We start from the raw sequence: 15,822 nt of genomic DNA, 5'->3' as shown, positions 1-15,822 counted from the left end.
TGCAATCATTGTTGCTTTTGTTGTGGTCATCCATTTACAATGCTTGGTGTCCGTTTATTTATCTCTTGTAAAAATAAAATACAGTGTGTGTGAAAAAAAATTTTAAAAATAAATAAATACTTTTTAAGATTAAAAAAAAAAAAAAGAAGAATGTTAAGCTGATTAAAAATACTGTACTGCTCAGTTACCGTGATGTTTACTAAGGGATTGAATGAGCCATAGGATAAATTAGGAATATCCCTTTAGACATCAAAGTTGATAGCAAAGACTGACAAAGGGTTTCAGACAGCATCTATAGGTTATTTTGCAGTTACCAAAAAAAAAACACTTACTATTACAAAAACAAAGATTTGATTGCTCACATTACATGTGGATTTCCCCTATCCTAAGACCCAAACTGGAGCAGTAGACGGCATTAGTAATATGCCACTCTAATGGCAGAGGGCAAAAAGTAAAGGCAATTCAAGCAATGACTCTTTTAAAACACTTGCCAGGATATGATATATGTCACTTTCACACTCATTCCACAAGCCTAAATAAGTCACATGGCTAAATCTGATGTTAATGGAGGAGAAAGCATACTCCAGTAACAGAGAAGGCCCTGGTAAAAATGGGCCTTTAAGATGAATCAAAATTGAGTATAGGAATAAACACATCAAGAGTAAAAAGTTTAGTGAAGAGCACTGAAGCAATATAGAAAACTAAGCCTAAATATCTTTAGGCACTGTGGTTATACATGAGGAGATAAAGGTTATAAATCTTGAGATGCAAAATGAGAAGGAGTTAAAATGGTTGAATATATGTCCTATTTTACTAAGTGTATGTAGCAGGGTATCAAATCCGATTAAAGATGAAATGTAGTTTTTTTTAAAAAAACATAATTACATCAACCTCCAAAGTTTTTTTCATGCCATTTCTTCCTTAGCTTTAGAAAAACAGTTAGTGGTTCTCATAGAGAAGAAGAAATTATCTGAGATTTAATAATTCTTTCAATTTCACTTCAGTGTCTTATTGTTCCATTATATCACAAAAACTGAAGCTATCACTTATTAGAACAACATGTTCGGGACTTCCCTGGTGGTCCAGTGGGTAAGACTCCATGCTCCCCATGCAGGGGGCCCGGGTTCACTCTCTGGTCAGGGAACTAGATCCCGCGTGCATGCAGCAGCTAAGAGTCCTCATGCCACAACTAAGTCCGCATGATGCAACTAAGAAGCCTTCATGCCGCAACTAAGAAGTCCACATGCCACAACAAAGATCCCATGTGCTGCAATGAAGACCCGATGCAGCCAAAAACAAACAAACAAACAAAAATGTTCAATACAGCCCCTTTTATCTAAGAACTTGTTTACCTACTCTTCAATCTATAAATATGTGTTGAGAAAAATATAGAATGATTCTAATAAAATTTTAATGGCTATTATTCCTCTGGTGTTGTATTTTAACTCTAATTTTTTCCATCTTCTTTGTACTTTTCCGTACTACATGTATTTTCTTATAATTCACATGTATCATTATACCTAAACAATTATGTACTTAGTTTGTTACCATATAAATATAAACCCCAAAAAAGAATAGCAATATTAATTTCAGAGGAATTAAAACTCAAGGCAAAAAAAATTATACAGAAAAAACTAAAAAGTACAATTCACAGTAAAAACAAAATAACTTTGTTGGACACTTTACCCACCAAATCATAGCACATCAAAACAAAATAGCAGAGCAAAAACAACAAGTAATAAAAGGAAAATCAGTAGGAAACTATATGGGAAAGAAAGATTCCATTTAAAACAGTAACAAAAACCACGAAAGGGCTAGGAATAAAAATTTAAGAAGGTCAAAACCAGCATAAGGAACAAAACATTTCATAAGGACAGAAAGGTACTGAAACAAATGTAATGGCATTCCCATACTCTGGGACAGAAAAACTGACATCATCAAGATGGCAATTCTCCTTCAGTTTGCTTTTAAATTTGATGCCCTAATAAAATAGCAAACAAGAAATAAGCCAGTTTAACCTAAAGTTTATATGGAAAAATTAATTAAGCAATAAATGCCCAGGAAAGCTCTGAAAAAGAGCAGAAACGGAGAATGCACCACATATTCTCTTATCCAATATTCATCATCTCCACACTATTACTCTCTGTACTCTAGCCTACAATCTAGCCTGAGAGGCCAACTTCCACAGACTACATTACATTGGCTCCCTTTCTTCTGGGTTTATATTTGAGTAGTTGAAAGTGCTGGTCCATGATTAGAGGGTAAAGGAAAAAGAGGTCAAGGTATTTCTTTCCCTATCTCCCTCTCCAATGAGCCACAGTTGGCAGTGTCTCTGTTGCTCTATCTAAGAATACTTCTCCTACTAGTCAGCCTCTCTCCCAGGGCTAGACTTCTCACAGAGATCCAGTAAAAGCTCCTCTCCTTGCCCCTTCTGGCCTGGGGGTAGTAATAGTTTCCTGTTGCTGATAATTTGTACTCCTCTGAATCTCAGTATCTGTTTGGAGAGAATAGACATCTTTATCATACTGAGTCTTGCAAATCATGAACTCTGTATTTATCTGTACATACTAGACTTTCTATTTCTCTCAATAATGTTTTACAGATCTCTGTATAGAGGAAACTCATATCTTTCATTATATTTGCTGTTCATATTTTTAGCTATTTTATAAATTATATTCAAGTCTATTTCCTAATTTTTTGCTGGCATAAAAAATGCATTTGAATTTTCTACACTGACCTTGTATCTACCAAGTGTGCTGAATCCACGTATTAATTATAGAAATCTGTCTATAAATTTTTTGGGGGGTTGCTATGTTAATTAGTCATATATAGGCAAATAACTAGGTCTTTATCTTTCATTTCCAGTTTTTTTAATTTGAATTTTATTTATTTTTTTATACACCAGGGTCTTCTTAGTTATCTATTTTATACATATTAGTGTATATACGTCAATCCCAATTCATCCCACCACCACCCCCCCACTCTCACTTTCCCCTGCCATTGGTGTCCATACATTTGTTCTCTACATCTGTGTCTCTATTTCTGCCTTGCAAACCAGTTCATCTGTAGCATTTTTCTACATTCCACATATATGAATTAATATACAATATTTGTTTTTCTTTTTTTTTTTTAAACATCTTTATTGAAGTATAATTGCTTTACAATGGTGTGTTAGTTTCTGCTTTAAAACAAAGTGAATCAGTTATACATATACATATGTTCCCATATCTCTTCCCTCTTGCATCTCCCTCCCTCCCACCCTCCCCATCCCACCCCTCTAGGTGGTCACAAAGCACCGAGCTGATCTCCCTGAGCTATGCGGCTGCTTCCCACTAGCTATCTATTTTACATTTGGTAGTGTATATATGTCCATGACACTCTCTCACCCTGTCACCTCTCGCCCCTCCCCCTCCCCATAACCTCAAGTCCATTCTCTAGTAGGTCTGTGTCTTTATTCCCGTCTTGCCACTAGGTTCTTCATGGCTTTTTTTTTTTTCCCCTTAGATTCCATATATATGTGTTAGCATACTGTATTTGTTTTTCTCTTTCCGACTTACTTCACTCTGTATGACAGACTCTAGGTCCATCCATGTCTCTACAAATGACCCAATTTCGTTCCTTTTTATGGATGAGTGATATTCCATTGTATATATGTACCACTACTTCTTTATCCATTTGCCTGTTGATGGCCATTTATGAAGCTTCCATGACCTGGCTATTGTAAATATTGCTGCAATGAACATTGGAGTGTATGTTTCTTTTTGAATTATGGTTTTCTCTGAGTATATGCCCAGTAGTGGGATTGCTGGGTCATATGGTAATTCTATTTTTAGTTTTTCAAGGAACCTCCATACTGTTCTCCATAGTGGCTGTATCAATTTACATTCCCACAAACAGTGCAAGAGGGTTCACTTTTCTCCACGCCCTCTCCAGCATTTGTTGTTTGTAGATTTTCTGATGATGCTCATTCTAACCAGTGTGAGGTGATACCTCATTGTAGTATTGATTTGCATTTATCTAGTAATTAGTGATGCTGAGCATCTTTTCATGTGCCTCTTGGCCATCTGTATGTCTTTTAGGGAGAAATGTCTATTTAGGTCTTCTGCCCATTTTTTGATTGGGTTGTTTTTTTAATATTGAGCTGCATGAGCTGTTTATGTATTTTGGAGATTAATCCTTTGTCCGTTGCTTCATTTGCAAATATTTTCTCCCATTCTGAGGGTTGTCTTTTCATCTTGTTTATAGTTTCCTTTGCTGTGCAAAAGCTTTTAAGTTTCATCAGGTCCCATTTCTTTATTTTTGTTTTTATTTCCATTACTCTAGGAGGTGGGTCAAAAAAGATCTTGCTGTGATTTATGTCAAAGAGTGTTCTTCCTATGTTTTCCTCTAAGAGTTTTGTAGTGTCTGGTCTTACATTGAGGTTTTTAATACATTTTGAGTTTATTTTTGTGCAGGGTGTTATGGAGTGTTCTAATTTCATTCTTTTACATGTAGCTGTCCAGTTTTCCCAGCGCCACTTATTGAAGAGACTGTCTTTTCTCCATTGTATATCCTGGCCTCCTTTGTCATAGATTAGTTGACCATAGGTGCATGGGTTTATCTCTGGGCTTTCTATCCTATTCCATTGATCTATATTTCATTTCTGTTTTTGTGCCAGTACCATATTGTCTTGATTAATGTAGCTTTGTAGTATAGTCTGAAGTCAGGAAGTCTGATTCCTCCAGCTGTTTTTTTTTTTTTTTACTCAAGATTGCTTTGGTTATTCAGGGTCTTTTGTGTCTCCATACAAATTTTTTTTTTTTAAAGTATTTGTTTATTTATTTATGGCTGTGTTGGGTCTTCGTTTCTGTGCGAGGGCTTTCTGTAATTGTGGCAAGCGGGGGCCACTCTTCATCGCGGTGTGCGGGCCTCTCACTATCGCGGCCTCTCTTGTTGCGGAGCACAGGCTGCAGACGCGCAGGCTCAGTAACTGTGGCTCACAGGCCCAGCTGCTCCGCGGCACGTGGGATCTTCCCAGACCAGGGCTCGAACCCGTGTCCCCTGCATTGGCAGGCAGATTCTCAACCACTGCGCCACCAGGGAAGCCCTCCATACAACTTTTAAGAATTTTGTTCTAGTTCTGTAAAGAATGTCATTGGTAATTTGCTAGGGCTATCACTGAATCTGTAGATTGCTTTGGGTAGTATAGTCATTTTCACAATATTGATCCTTCCAATCCAAAAACATGGTATATCTCTCCATCTGTTTGTGTCATCTTTGATTTCTTTCATCTGTGTCTTATAAGTTTCTGAGTTCAGGTCTTTTATCTCCTTAGGTAGGTTTATTCCTTTTGTTGCAATGGTAAATGGGATTGTTTCCTTAATTTCTCTTTCTGATCTTTTGTTGTTATTGAATAGGAATGCAAGAGATTTCTGTGCATTAATTTTGTATCCTGCAACTTTACCAAATTCATTGATTAGCTCTAGTAGTTTTCTGGTCACATCTTTAGGATTATCTATGTATAGTATCATGGCATCTGTAAACGATGACAGTTTTACTTCTTCTTTTCAAATCTGTATTTTTATTTTTTTTTCTTCTCTGTTTGCTGTGGCTAGGACTACCAAAACTACGTTGAATAATAGTGGTGAGAATGGATATCCTTGTCTTGTTCCTGATCTTAGAGGAAATGTTTTCAGTTTTTCAACATTGAGAATGATGTTTGCTGTGGGTTTGTCACATATGGCCTTTATTATGTTGAGGTAGGTTCCCACTATGCCTACTTTCTGGAGAGTTTTATCATAAATGGGTGTTGAATTTTGTCAAAAGCTTTTTGTGCATCTATTGAGATAATCATATCGTTTTTATTCTTCAATTTGTTAATATGGTGTATCACACTGATTGATTTGCATATATTAAAGAATCCTTGCATCCCTGGGATAAATCCCATTTGATCATTGTGTATGATCCTTTGAATGTGTTGTTGTATTCTGTTTGCTACCATTTTGTTGAGAATTTTTGCATCTATATTCATCAGTGATACTGGTCGGTAATTTTCTTTTTTTGTAGTATCTTTGTCTTGTTTTGGTATCAGGGTAACAGTGTCCTCGTAGAATGAGTTTGGGAGTGTTCCTTCCTCTGCAATTTTTTTTAAATTAATTAATTAATTAATTTTTGGCTGTGTTGGGTCTTCGTTTTTGTGCGAGGGCTTTCTCTAGTTGCGGCAAGCAGGGGCCACTCTTCATCGCGGTGCGCGGGCCTCTCACTAGCGCGGCCTCTCTTGTTGCAGAGCGCAGGCTCCAGATGTGCAGGCTCAGTAGTTGTGGCTCACGGGCCTAGTTGCTCTGCGGCATGTGGGGTCTTCCCAGACCAGGGCTCGAACCCATGTCCCCTGCATTGGCAGGCAGATTCTCAACCACTGCGCCACCAGGGAAGTGCAGTCTTGTTTTGGTATCAGGGTAACAGTGGCCTCGTAGAATGAGTTTGGGAGTGTTCCTTCCTCTACAAATTTTTTGGAAGAGTTTGAGAAGGATCGGTGTTAGCTCTTCTCTAAATGTTTAGTAGAATTCGCCTGTGAAGCCATCTGGCCCTGGACTTTTGCTTGTGGGAAGATTTTTAATCAGTTTCAGTTTCATTACCTGTGATTGGTCTGTTCATATTTTCTATTTCTTCCTGGTTCCATCTTGGAAGGTCATTCCTTTCTAAGCATTTGTCCATTTCTTCCAGGTTGTCCATTTTATTGGCATAGAGTTGCTTGTAGTAGTCTCTTATGATCCTTTGTATTTCTGTGGTGTCAGCTGTAACTTCTCCTCTTTCATTTCTAATTTTATTGATTTCAGTCCTCTCCCTCTTTCATGATGAGTCTGGCTAAAGGTTTGTCAATTCTGTTTATCTTCTCAAAGAACTAGCTTTTAGTTTTATTAATCTTTGCTATTGTTTTCTTTGTTTCTATTTCATTTATTTCTGCTCTGATCTTTATAATTTGTTTCCTTCTACTAATTTTGGATTTTGTTTGTTCTTTCTCTACTTCCTTTAGGTGTAAGGTTAGATTGTTTGAGATTTTTCTTGTTTCTTGAGGTAGCATTGTTTTGCTATAAACTTCCCTCTTAGAACTGCTTTTGCTGCATCCCATAGGTTTTGGGTCGTCATGTTTTCATTGCCATTTCTCTCTAGGCACTTCTTGATTTCCCCTTTGATTTTGGTAATGTATTGTTTAACCTCCATCTGTTTGTGCTTTTTAAGTTTTTTTCCCTGTAATTTATTTCTAATCTCACAGTGTTGTGGTCGGAAAAGATCCTTGGTATGATTTAAATTTTCTTACATTTACCAAGGCTTGATTTGTGACCCAAGATTTGATCTACCCTGGACGATGTTCCGTGTGCACTTGAGAAGAAAGTGTAATCTGCTGTTTTCGAATGGAGTGTCCTATAAATATCAATTAAATCTATCTGGTCTATTGTGTCATTTAAAGCTTGTGTTTCCTTATTACTTTTCTGTCTGGGTGATCTGTCCATTGGTGTAAGTGAGGTATTAAAGTCCCCCAATATTATTGTGTTACTGTCGATTTCCTCTTTCATAGCTGTTAGCATTTGCCTTATGTATTGAGGTGCTCCTATGTTGGGTGCATATACTTATAAGTGTTATATCTTCTTCTTGGATTGATCCCTTGACCACTATGTAGTGTCCTTCCTTGTCTCCTGTAACATTCTTTATTTTAAAGTCTGTATTATCTGATATGAGTATTGCTACTCCAGCTTTCTTTTGATTTCCATTTGCATGGAATATCTTTATGCATGCCCTCATTTTCAGTCTGTATGTGTCCCTAGGTCTGAAGTGGGTCTCTTGTAGACAGCATATATATGGGTCTTATTTTTGTATCCATTCAGTGAGCCTCTCTCTTTTGTTGAAGCATTTATTCCACTCACATTTAAGGTAATTATTGATATGTATGTTCCTATTACCATTTTCTTAATTGTGTTCGGTTTGTTTTTGTAGGTCCTTTTCTTCTCTTGTGTTTCCCACTTAGAGAAGTTCCTTTAGCATTTGTTGTAGAGTTGTTTGGTGGTGTTGCATTCTCTTAGGTTTTGCTTGTTTGTAAAGCTTTTGATTTCTGTATCAAATCTGAATGAGATCCTAGCCAGGTAGAGTAATCTTGGTTGAAGGGTCTTCCCTTTCATCACTTTAGATATATCGTGCCACTCCCTTCTGGCTTGTAGAGTTTCTGCTGAGAAATCAGCTGTCAACCTTTTGGGAGTTCCCTTGTATGTTATTTGTCATTTTCCCCTTATTGCTTATAAGTTTTCTTTGACTTTAATTTTTGGCAATTTGATTACTGTGTGTCTTGGCATGTTTCTCCTTGGGTTTATCCTGTCTGGAACTCTCTGCGCTTCCTGGACGTGGGTGGCTATTTCCTTTCCCACGTTAGGAAAGTTTTCGACTATAATCTTTTCAAGTATTTTCTCGGGTCTTTTCTCTCTCTCTTCTCCTTCTGGGACGCCTATAATGTGAATGTTGGTGGGTTTAATGTTGTCCCAGAGGTCTCTTATGCTGTCTTCATTTCTTTCATTCTTTTTTTTTTATTCTGTTCACGGCAGTGATTTCCACCATTCTGTCGTCCAGGTCACTTAACCGTTCTTCTGCCTCACTTATTCTGCTATTGATTCCTTCTAGTGTATTTTTCATTTCGGCTATTGTATTGTTCACCTCTGTTTGTTTGTTCTTTAATTCTTCTAGGTGTTTGTTCTTTAATTCTTCTAGGTCTTTGTTGAGCATTTCTTGCATCTTCTCGATCTTTGCCTCCATTCTTTTTCAGAGGTCCTGGATCATCTTCACTATCATTATTCTGAATTCTTTTTCTGCAAGGTTGCCTCCTATCTCCACTTCATTTAGTTGTTTTTCTGGGGTTTTACCTTGTTCCTTCATCTGGTACATAGTCCTCTGCCTTTTCATTTTGTCTATGTTTCTGTGAATGTGGCTTTTGTTCCACAGGCTGCAGGATTGTAGTTATTCTTGCTTCTGCTGTCTACCCTCTGGTGGATGAGGCTATCTAAGAGGCTTGTGCAAGCTTCCTGATGGGAGGGACTGGTGGTGGGTAGACCTGGGTGTTGCTCTGGTGGGCAGACCTCAGTAAAACTTTAATGTGCTTGTCTGCTGATGGGTGGAGCTGTTCCCTCCCTGTTGGTTGTTTGGCCTGAGGCAACCCAACACTGGAGACTACAGGCTCTTTGGTAGGGCTAATGGCAGACTCTGGGAGGGTTCACACCCAGGAGTACTTCCCAGAACTTCTGCTGCCAGTGTCCTTGTCCCCACAGTGAGCCACAGCCACCCCCCGCCTCTGCAGGAGACCCTCCAACACTAGCAGGTAGGTCTGGTTCAGTCTCCTATGGGTCACTGCCTCTTCCCCCTGGGTCCTGATGCACACACTACTTTGTGTGTGCCCTCCAAAAGTGGAATCTCTTCCCCACTCCTGTCAAAGTCCTGCAATCAAATCCCGCTAGCCCTCAAAGTCTGATTCTCTCGGAATTTCCCCTCCCGTTGCCGGACCCCAGGTTGGGAAGCCTGACGTGGGGCTCAGAACCTTCACTCCAGTGGGTGGACTTCTGTGGTATAAGTGTTCTCCAGTTTGTGAGTCCCCTACTCAGCAGTTACGGGATTTGATTTTATTGTGATTGCGCCCCTCCTACCATCTCATTGTGGCTTCTCCTTTGTCTTTGGATGTGGGGTAGCTTTTTTGGTGAGTTCCAGTGTCTTCCTGTCAATGACTGTTCAGCAGTTAGTTGTGATTCTGGTGCTCTCGCAAGAGGGAGTGAGCACATGTCCTTCTACTCTGCCATCTTGAACCAATCTCCTCCAGTTCTTACGCCTTTTAATTTTTATTATTGCTTTACCACATACTTGATATTTCTGACTATGTGCTAGACATTAGTTTGTAAAACTGTACACATAATTTGAGGACAGAATTGCTTTATTATCCTCCAGAGTTAATTTACACTTGCTTCTGCTAAGTGCCTAGGAACACCAGCAATCCGATGCATTAGTCCAATTTCAGGATTCTGACTTTGATGATATTCCTCACCAAAATTATGACTGCTCTGTCTTGACATTTATTTTTTCATTTTTTTTTGGAGATTCACAACTAATTTCTAAGAAAAATTCCCAAATCAATTGACATTAGCCCACCTTCTCAATGGAAGGTAAGCTATTCATTTAGCTCACTCTCCACGTAACTGCTGAATCATTACCAGTCAGGCAAAAATTTTAGTTAGGCAACTTAACTGGTTACTGACTTTTATGCAAGTTCTAGGTTTATACTAAGATGTTCTATATATGTTACAGACATGTATATTATTTATTTATTTTGTTATTTATACTCTAACGCAAGGTAAAAATCATTTGTGGTAGTTCACAGCAATATTCCATAGCACAATGGGTAACACAGATTAATTATTCAATAAATATGCAAATAATTAGGAATTCAAAGAAATAAACCCATAAAGAAATAAAGCTAGGTCAACTCCATCATTTATCAACAAGTAAACGTATATCCAAATAAGAAAGTGCCTAGACCACTTTTCCTACAGTTATGGCTTGGTATGTCTTGTGCACAATATACAGATTCAGTACAGTAATGCTGGTATATCATAACCACCACACACACACGCACACTCACAAGAAATAAAAATGAAGGAGACATGTAGTGTATTCAGCAAATTATTATTCAGACAATTCAGGAAAGACACTAAAGACATCTCAACTACTACCCTATAATGAGGGTCTGAGTCAAAGTCCTCTGAAATCTTCCAGCTCTGTGCTATTACCTCCTCCTTTTTGAGTCCTTATAATCTAACACTTAAAATTACACACAGTTCATCTTTTTACCATCTTGTAAGAAAATGTCCATCTATGGATATCATTGCCTTATTTACTGCAGCTTATTGTTCTTGCAGTACACTAAATTCAAGTATACAGATAAACGCAGGTGCAAAATTTAGTAGAAAACATAATTTTTCAAATCCCATTCACATAACACTGCACTGTACCCTAGAATGGACCACATGTTCCATCCAATAGTTTAAAACCATCATACTTTAAAATGGAAAGGTCTTGTTGGAATATTTTATGTAGTTACAGGTGTCATATTTTAAGAAGAATATTGATGATACAAACTCTGACAAGATGGAATGCATTCAGAAAGGCAACCCAGGCTCTGCCCTGACAGCAGCAAGGGCTCTGGCAGCGCCTCGGTGGGCTCTGGCAGGTCTTTGGGCAGCAGACCACAATGCTGAAGGCCAAGATCCTCTTCATGGGGCCCTGTGAGAGTGGAAAAACCGTTTGGGCCAACTTCCTGACAAAATCTTCTGACATCGCCAAATACAACCCAACCCAAGAAGTGAGGATCCTGGAATTTGAGAACCCATATGTTACCAGCAACAACAAAGGCACGGGGTATGACTCTGAGCTCTGGGATTGTGGTGGCGATCCAAAGTTCGAGTCTTGCTGGCCGGCCCTGATGAAGAACTCTTATGGGGTGGTGATCGTCTTCAATGCTGACATCCCAAGCCACCTGAAGGAAACTGAGATGTGGTATTCCTGCTTCGTCCAGCAGCAGTTTTTACAGGATACTCAGTGTCTGTTAACTGCACACCATAAACAAGGCTCTGGAAGTGACAAAGCAAACCCAGCTTTGGCGCCACCCCTGAACAAGCTGAAGCTGGTGCACTCGAATCTTAAGGATGACCGGAAGAGATCAGGATGGAGTTCATAAAGTATTTAAGAAGCATAACAACTCAGTGTCTGAGAGCAGAGACTGGGAGGAGATGTCAATTATCAATTAACCAGCCTTCACCTAGACGCTTCCGCATCCCAAATGAAGTCAATTTTAGTGCAAATCTGAAATCCATCCACCTACTGAGTTTCTCCTCACCCTTTGGCTGTAGAAGACATTTTCCTTATTTGGCCAAAGGTAACAGTCAGCCAGGGAGTTGACTCATACCGTCTATTCTCTGTCCTTAGCTCAGCTGAGAAAATCCTGTTACTGAATTCTGATTGCTTTGCCCCAGGTCTCTCCAAAGACCTGGAAAACTGAGGTGGTTTTTTTTTCCCCTTCACATTATGTCACATTATAAAAGTTGTGGAATTGTAACTGTCATAGCCCAGTGATAGCAACAGTAGTTTAATCCACGTGGATTGGTTTAAATGTGATTTTCATTCCTTAATCTGTACAATTTGCCTAGGATATTTTTGAAAAATATTAGCATTTAACTTCTTCAAGATTTTATTTTTATTTAGATGTCCTTGATATCTGGACACCATATCACACTGGAAGGTGGAATACATATACTTCTTCTAAGAAGATTTTTTATTATCTCAGGGGAATTTAATTCTTAAATATTATTTCATGTAATACAGGAAAAACAATGTTATGTTGTCATAACACCCATTTGTAAAAATAGTCAAAAGATTTAATGCTCAGGATAACCAAATATGGTGAGTTTATAGCTTATTGTACAAGTCTGTTTTAGTGATCTTTCGAATTATTGTTCTTTCATAAATTTTACTTTTTGAATTTTGTAATATAGCCAAACTGAAAATATATTAACTAGATCAAAAGTTAGATGTAGGGACTTCCCTGGTGGCACAGTGGTTAAGAATCTGCCTGCCAATGCAGGGGACACGGGTTCCATCCCTGGTCCAAGAAGACCCCACATGCCGCGGAGCAACTAAGCCCATGCACCACAACTGCTGAGCCTGTGCTCTAGAGCCCACGAGCTGCAACTACTGAGCCTGCATGCTGCAACTACTGAAAACTACTGAAGCCTGCACACCTAGAGCCCATGCTCTGTAACAAGAGAAGCCACAGCAATGAGAAGCCCGCACGCCGCAACAAAGAGTAGCCCCTCCTCGCCACAAGTAGAGAAAGCCTGCACGCAGCAACGAAGATACAACGCAGCCAAAAAAAAAAACAAACAACAATAAAGTTAGATGTAGGTCTTTTCAACTGAGAGTGGAAGAAAAGTACAGACACTTACAAGAGATGAAAAATATGCTTGGCTGTGTTTCACTCTTACAATGAAGAGGGTTGAAATGCAGCTGTGTGGGCAGTCTGCTTGAGAGAGTGGTGTTGGCAGATAATGACAGTTCCCTGGTAAATTTAGATTGAACTACAGTCAACTCTTAGTAAACTGCCTGGATTACCCGTGAGCACATTTTAAGCCCAGGTTAATTTCCTTTTGCCTGACCTCCTCTCAGTTGGAACTTTTGCAAGGAACACAAGATTACATTAACGCAAACTGTAGTAAATCTTCTTTACGTAATACCTGCAATAATACTAATTGATCTTGAGACTACAGCTCCAAAACAAACAGAGATTATTTTTATCTGATTTTTTAATGATTATCCAAGAGCTCAGTAGAAAAATTAACCCAGCAGCTTTCATTTACATTCATAGCCAGAGTACAACCCTTGGGAGTCCTTGAATCGAGGAAAATGTTTAAAATTTAAGAGGCCACATGTGCAGAGGTTACAAGAGACCATTTAATGAAGAAGTCTCCCTGTCTTACCTGTCCCCAAACCCCATTCCCCTCTCCAGAAGCCCCCTTACCTTCCGTATTCTATCAGAAGTCTGTGCACATACAAATGTGCTTTATTAAAGGAAACAGTAGCAAACTATTCACACTTTTTTACAACTTGCTTTTTTCACTTTTTTAATTTGGAGGATTTGTATAAATATATACAGAGCTGCCTTTTTCTTTTTTTACAGCTGCATAATATTCCACTTAACCATTTATTTGGGAATTTTATATTACATACTTTTACTAACAAAAAAAAAAGAGAGAGAGAAAGAAAGGCAACCCAAAACAATATAACGTCTGTGAAACATATACATGAAAAATTATGAGAAACAGAAGCAGTTAATAAGTTAATAAAAAAACTTATTAATAAAGTTATCTTTTATTATTTGAAGGTCTGAACTACAGAACGGATTAGACTGTTTCTGAGATTCTCTAGATAAGGAACTAAGATACAAATGGGTGCATACTGTAAAAAGGCAAATGTCAACTAAATATATGAAACAATGTACAAATTTGAACAAAAAAAAAGAACAGTCTTGAAGAGTACTGAGAAACTTATAAACTAAAAGTATCAAGCAAAGACTAAAAGCTTTTTTTATAGGGAAGACGATAGGAATAATTAAAAATTTTAAGATTGCTTCTAAAACTAAGATTCTATTACTGTTTAGAATTACTTTTTTGACTTCATCAAATTACTGGTTTAAAAAAATTATACCATGAGTGGATAAAGTCTATCATCTGTAAAGAAATACTTTTCCTCACCCCATGGTAAAAAGATTTTTAAAATGTGACACAATGGATTTTTGCTTTTATTTATAATATATACATATAATGCTTATATATTTTTATATATAATAAAACATGTATAATATAAATTAATATATATTATATATATAAATATATAATATATAATAATATGTATTAATCTATTACCCAAGCAAAAATCCTGCCCCAATATATATATTGTAATACACTATATATAAAAATAAATATAAATATTTATGTATAATATCATAATTATATATAATGTTAATTGTAATTATACATCATATGTAAACATAATATATATAGTATATTACATATATAAATATATGACATATTTCAGAGAATGAAATTGTGCTTATACAGGTATGTGATAAACTTTGTATGATTTATTTTAATTAGTTCAAATTTTAAAATGTACACACATACATACATGTGTATATATGTATAACATACGTATGTATATGTGTATATATATATTTATGATCTGTTCTAACACTATTTTCTGATAACATTATTATAAAATAAATAGGTAGTTTAACATCTTTCAAAACACTTAAAAACAAGTTTTTCAAGTTCTTCCACTTTATGAGTAGTGCTACAAAATTAAGTATTTTGATATAGAAAGAGTATTTCACAAACTAAAACTATTTAAAACATAATAAAATAAAACGTCCAAACTGGATCACTCATTTATTATTCATTATAACAGTAATGAATATTACATAATGCATGGGTAGGAATTTTAGAAGGAAACAAGGAATGAATGCATCCTCCTTGTTAAAAACTGAACCAAGGTTACTCTTTGAGCATGATTTTTTCCAGTCCTGCGAAACCCCTGATTGTCCACGTTAATTCAAGATAGTTTCAATGCACAAACATAAGTACTCACAGAAGACATACATTGTCATTTTAGGGTGTTAATAATAAACAAAAATGCTGGCATTCTGCACAACAAAGGACATTTCTAAAATGTTAAATTAAGGAGTGAGTATACTTGCCTGACCAGGGTAATATCCATATCCTTCTGGATAAGTTCAGTCTGTTTATTATTCAACTGTAATGACAGAGCATTATATTTACTCTGTGATACTTCAATTTCTTTCCTTGCTTCGATTAAATTGTCTTCAAAGGCCTAAAATTAGAGCACTCATATCACAAATACAATAAATATCAAATAAATAAATAAATAAAATTAAAAGTCCGTTATATTTAACTAATCCACAAAATAACAGTGAAAAATCAGTAGCGCTTTAAAGTTTACTTTTTTGTTTTCATTAAATTAAAAAATGTTAAAACAATCAATAAATTTTACACCAGTCACAGGTTACTTTTTTCAGAAACTGTAAAAGTATCATCGTCTCCTGGTGTGAAAGTTAAGAATCTGAAGCTAATAAACTTGAAAATCTATGTAGAAATTTACTTATTAAAATTACAATAAACAAAGTATTACACAATAAAAAAAGTTATTACAATGAACAAAAAAATTGAGCTCATTTACTTAAATATTACT

General features: G+C 36.8%; 1 protein-coding gene and 1 pseudogene across 5 annotated transcripts in view; one reads left to right on the top strand and one right to left on the bottom strand.

The window, feature by feature from the left end:
• CNTLN (centlein) overlaps window positions 1-15,822 on the bottom strand; it is a 333,334-nt gene that overhangs the window by 195,860 nt on the left and 121,652 nt on the right. For all 5 annotated transcript variants that reach the window (XM_068552481.1, XM_068552482.1, XM_068552485.1 and 2 more), the window contains exon 6: window positions 15,307-15,444. In XM_068552481.1, the coding sequence (XP_068408582.1) occupies window positions 15,307-15,444 (138 nt within the window). The remainder of the gene's footprint in view (window positions 1-15,306; window positions 15,445-15,822) is intronic.
• Window positions 11,255-11,842, top strand: LOC137770623 (intraflagellar transport protein 22 homolog pseudogene; annotated as a pseudogene).

Source organism: Eschrichtius robustus, chromosome 10, assembly GCF_028021215.1.
Source record: "Eschrichtius robustus isolate mEscRob2 chromosome 10, mEscRob2.pri, whole genome shotgun sequence".
Classification (NCBI taxonomy): Eukaryota; Metazoa; Chordata; class Mammalia; order Artiodactyla; family Eschrichtiidae; genus Eschrichtius; species Eschrichtius robustus.
Note: the sequence above shows the minus strand (reverse complement) of the source record. Positions and strands in the feature narration are given on the sequence as shown.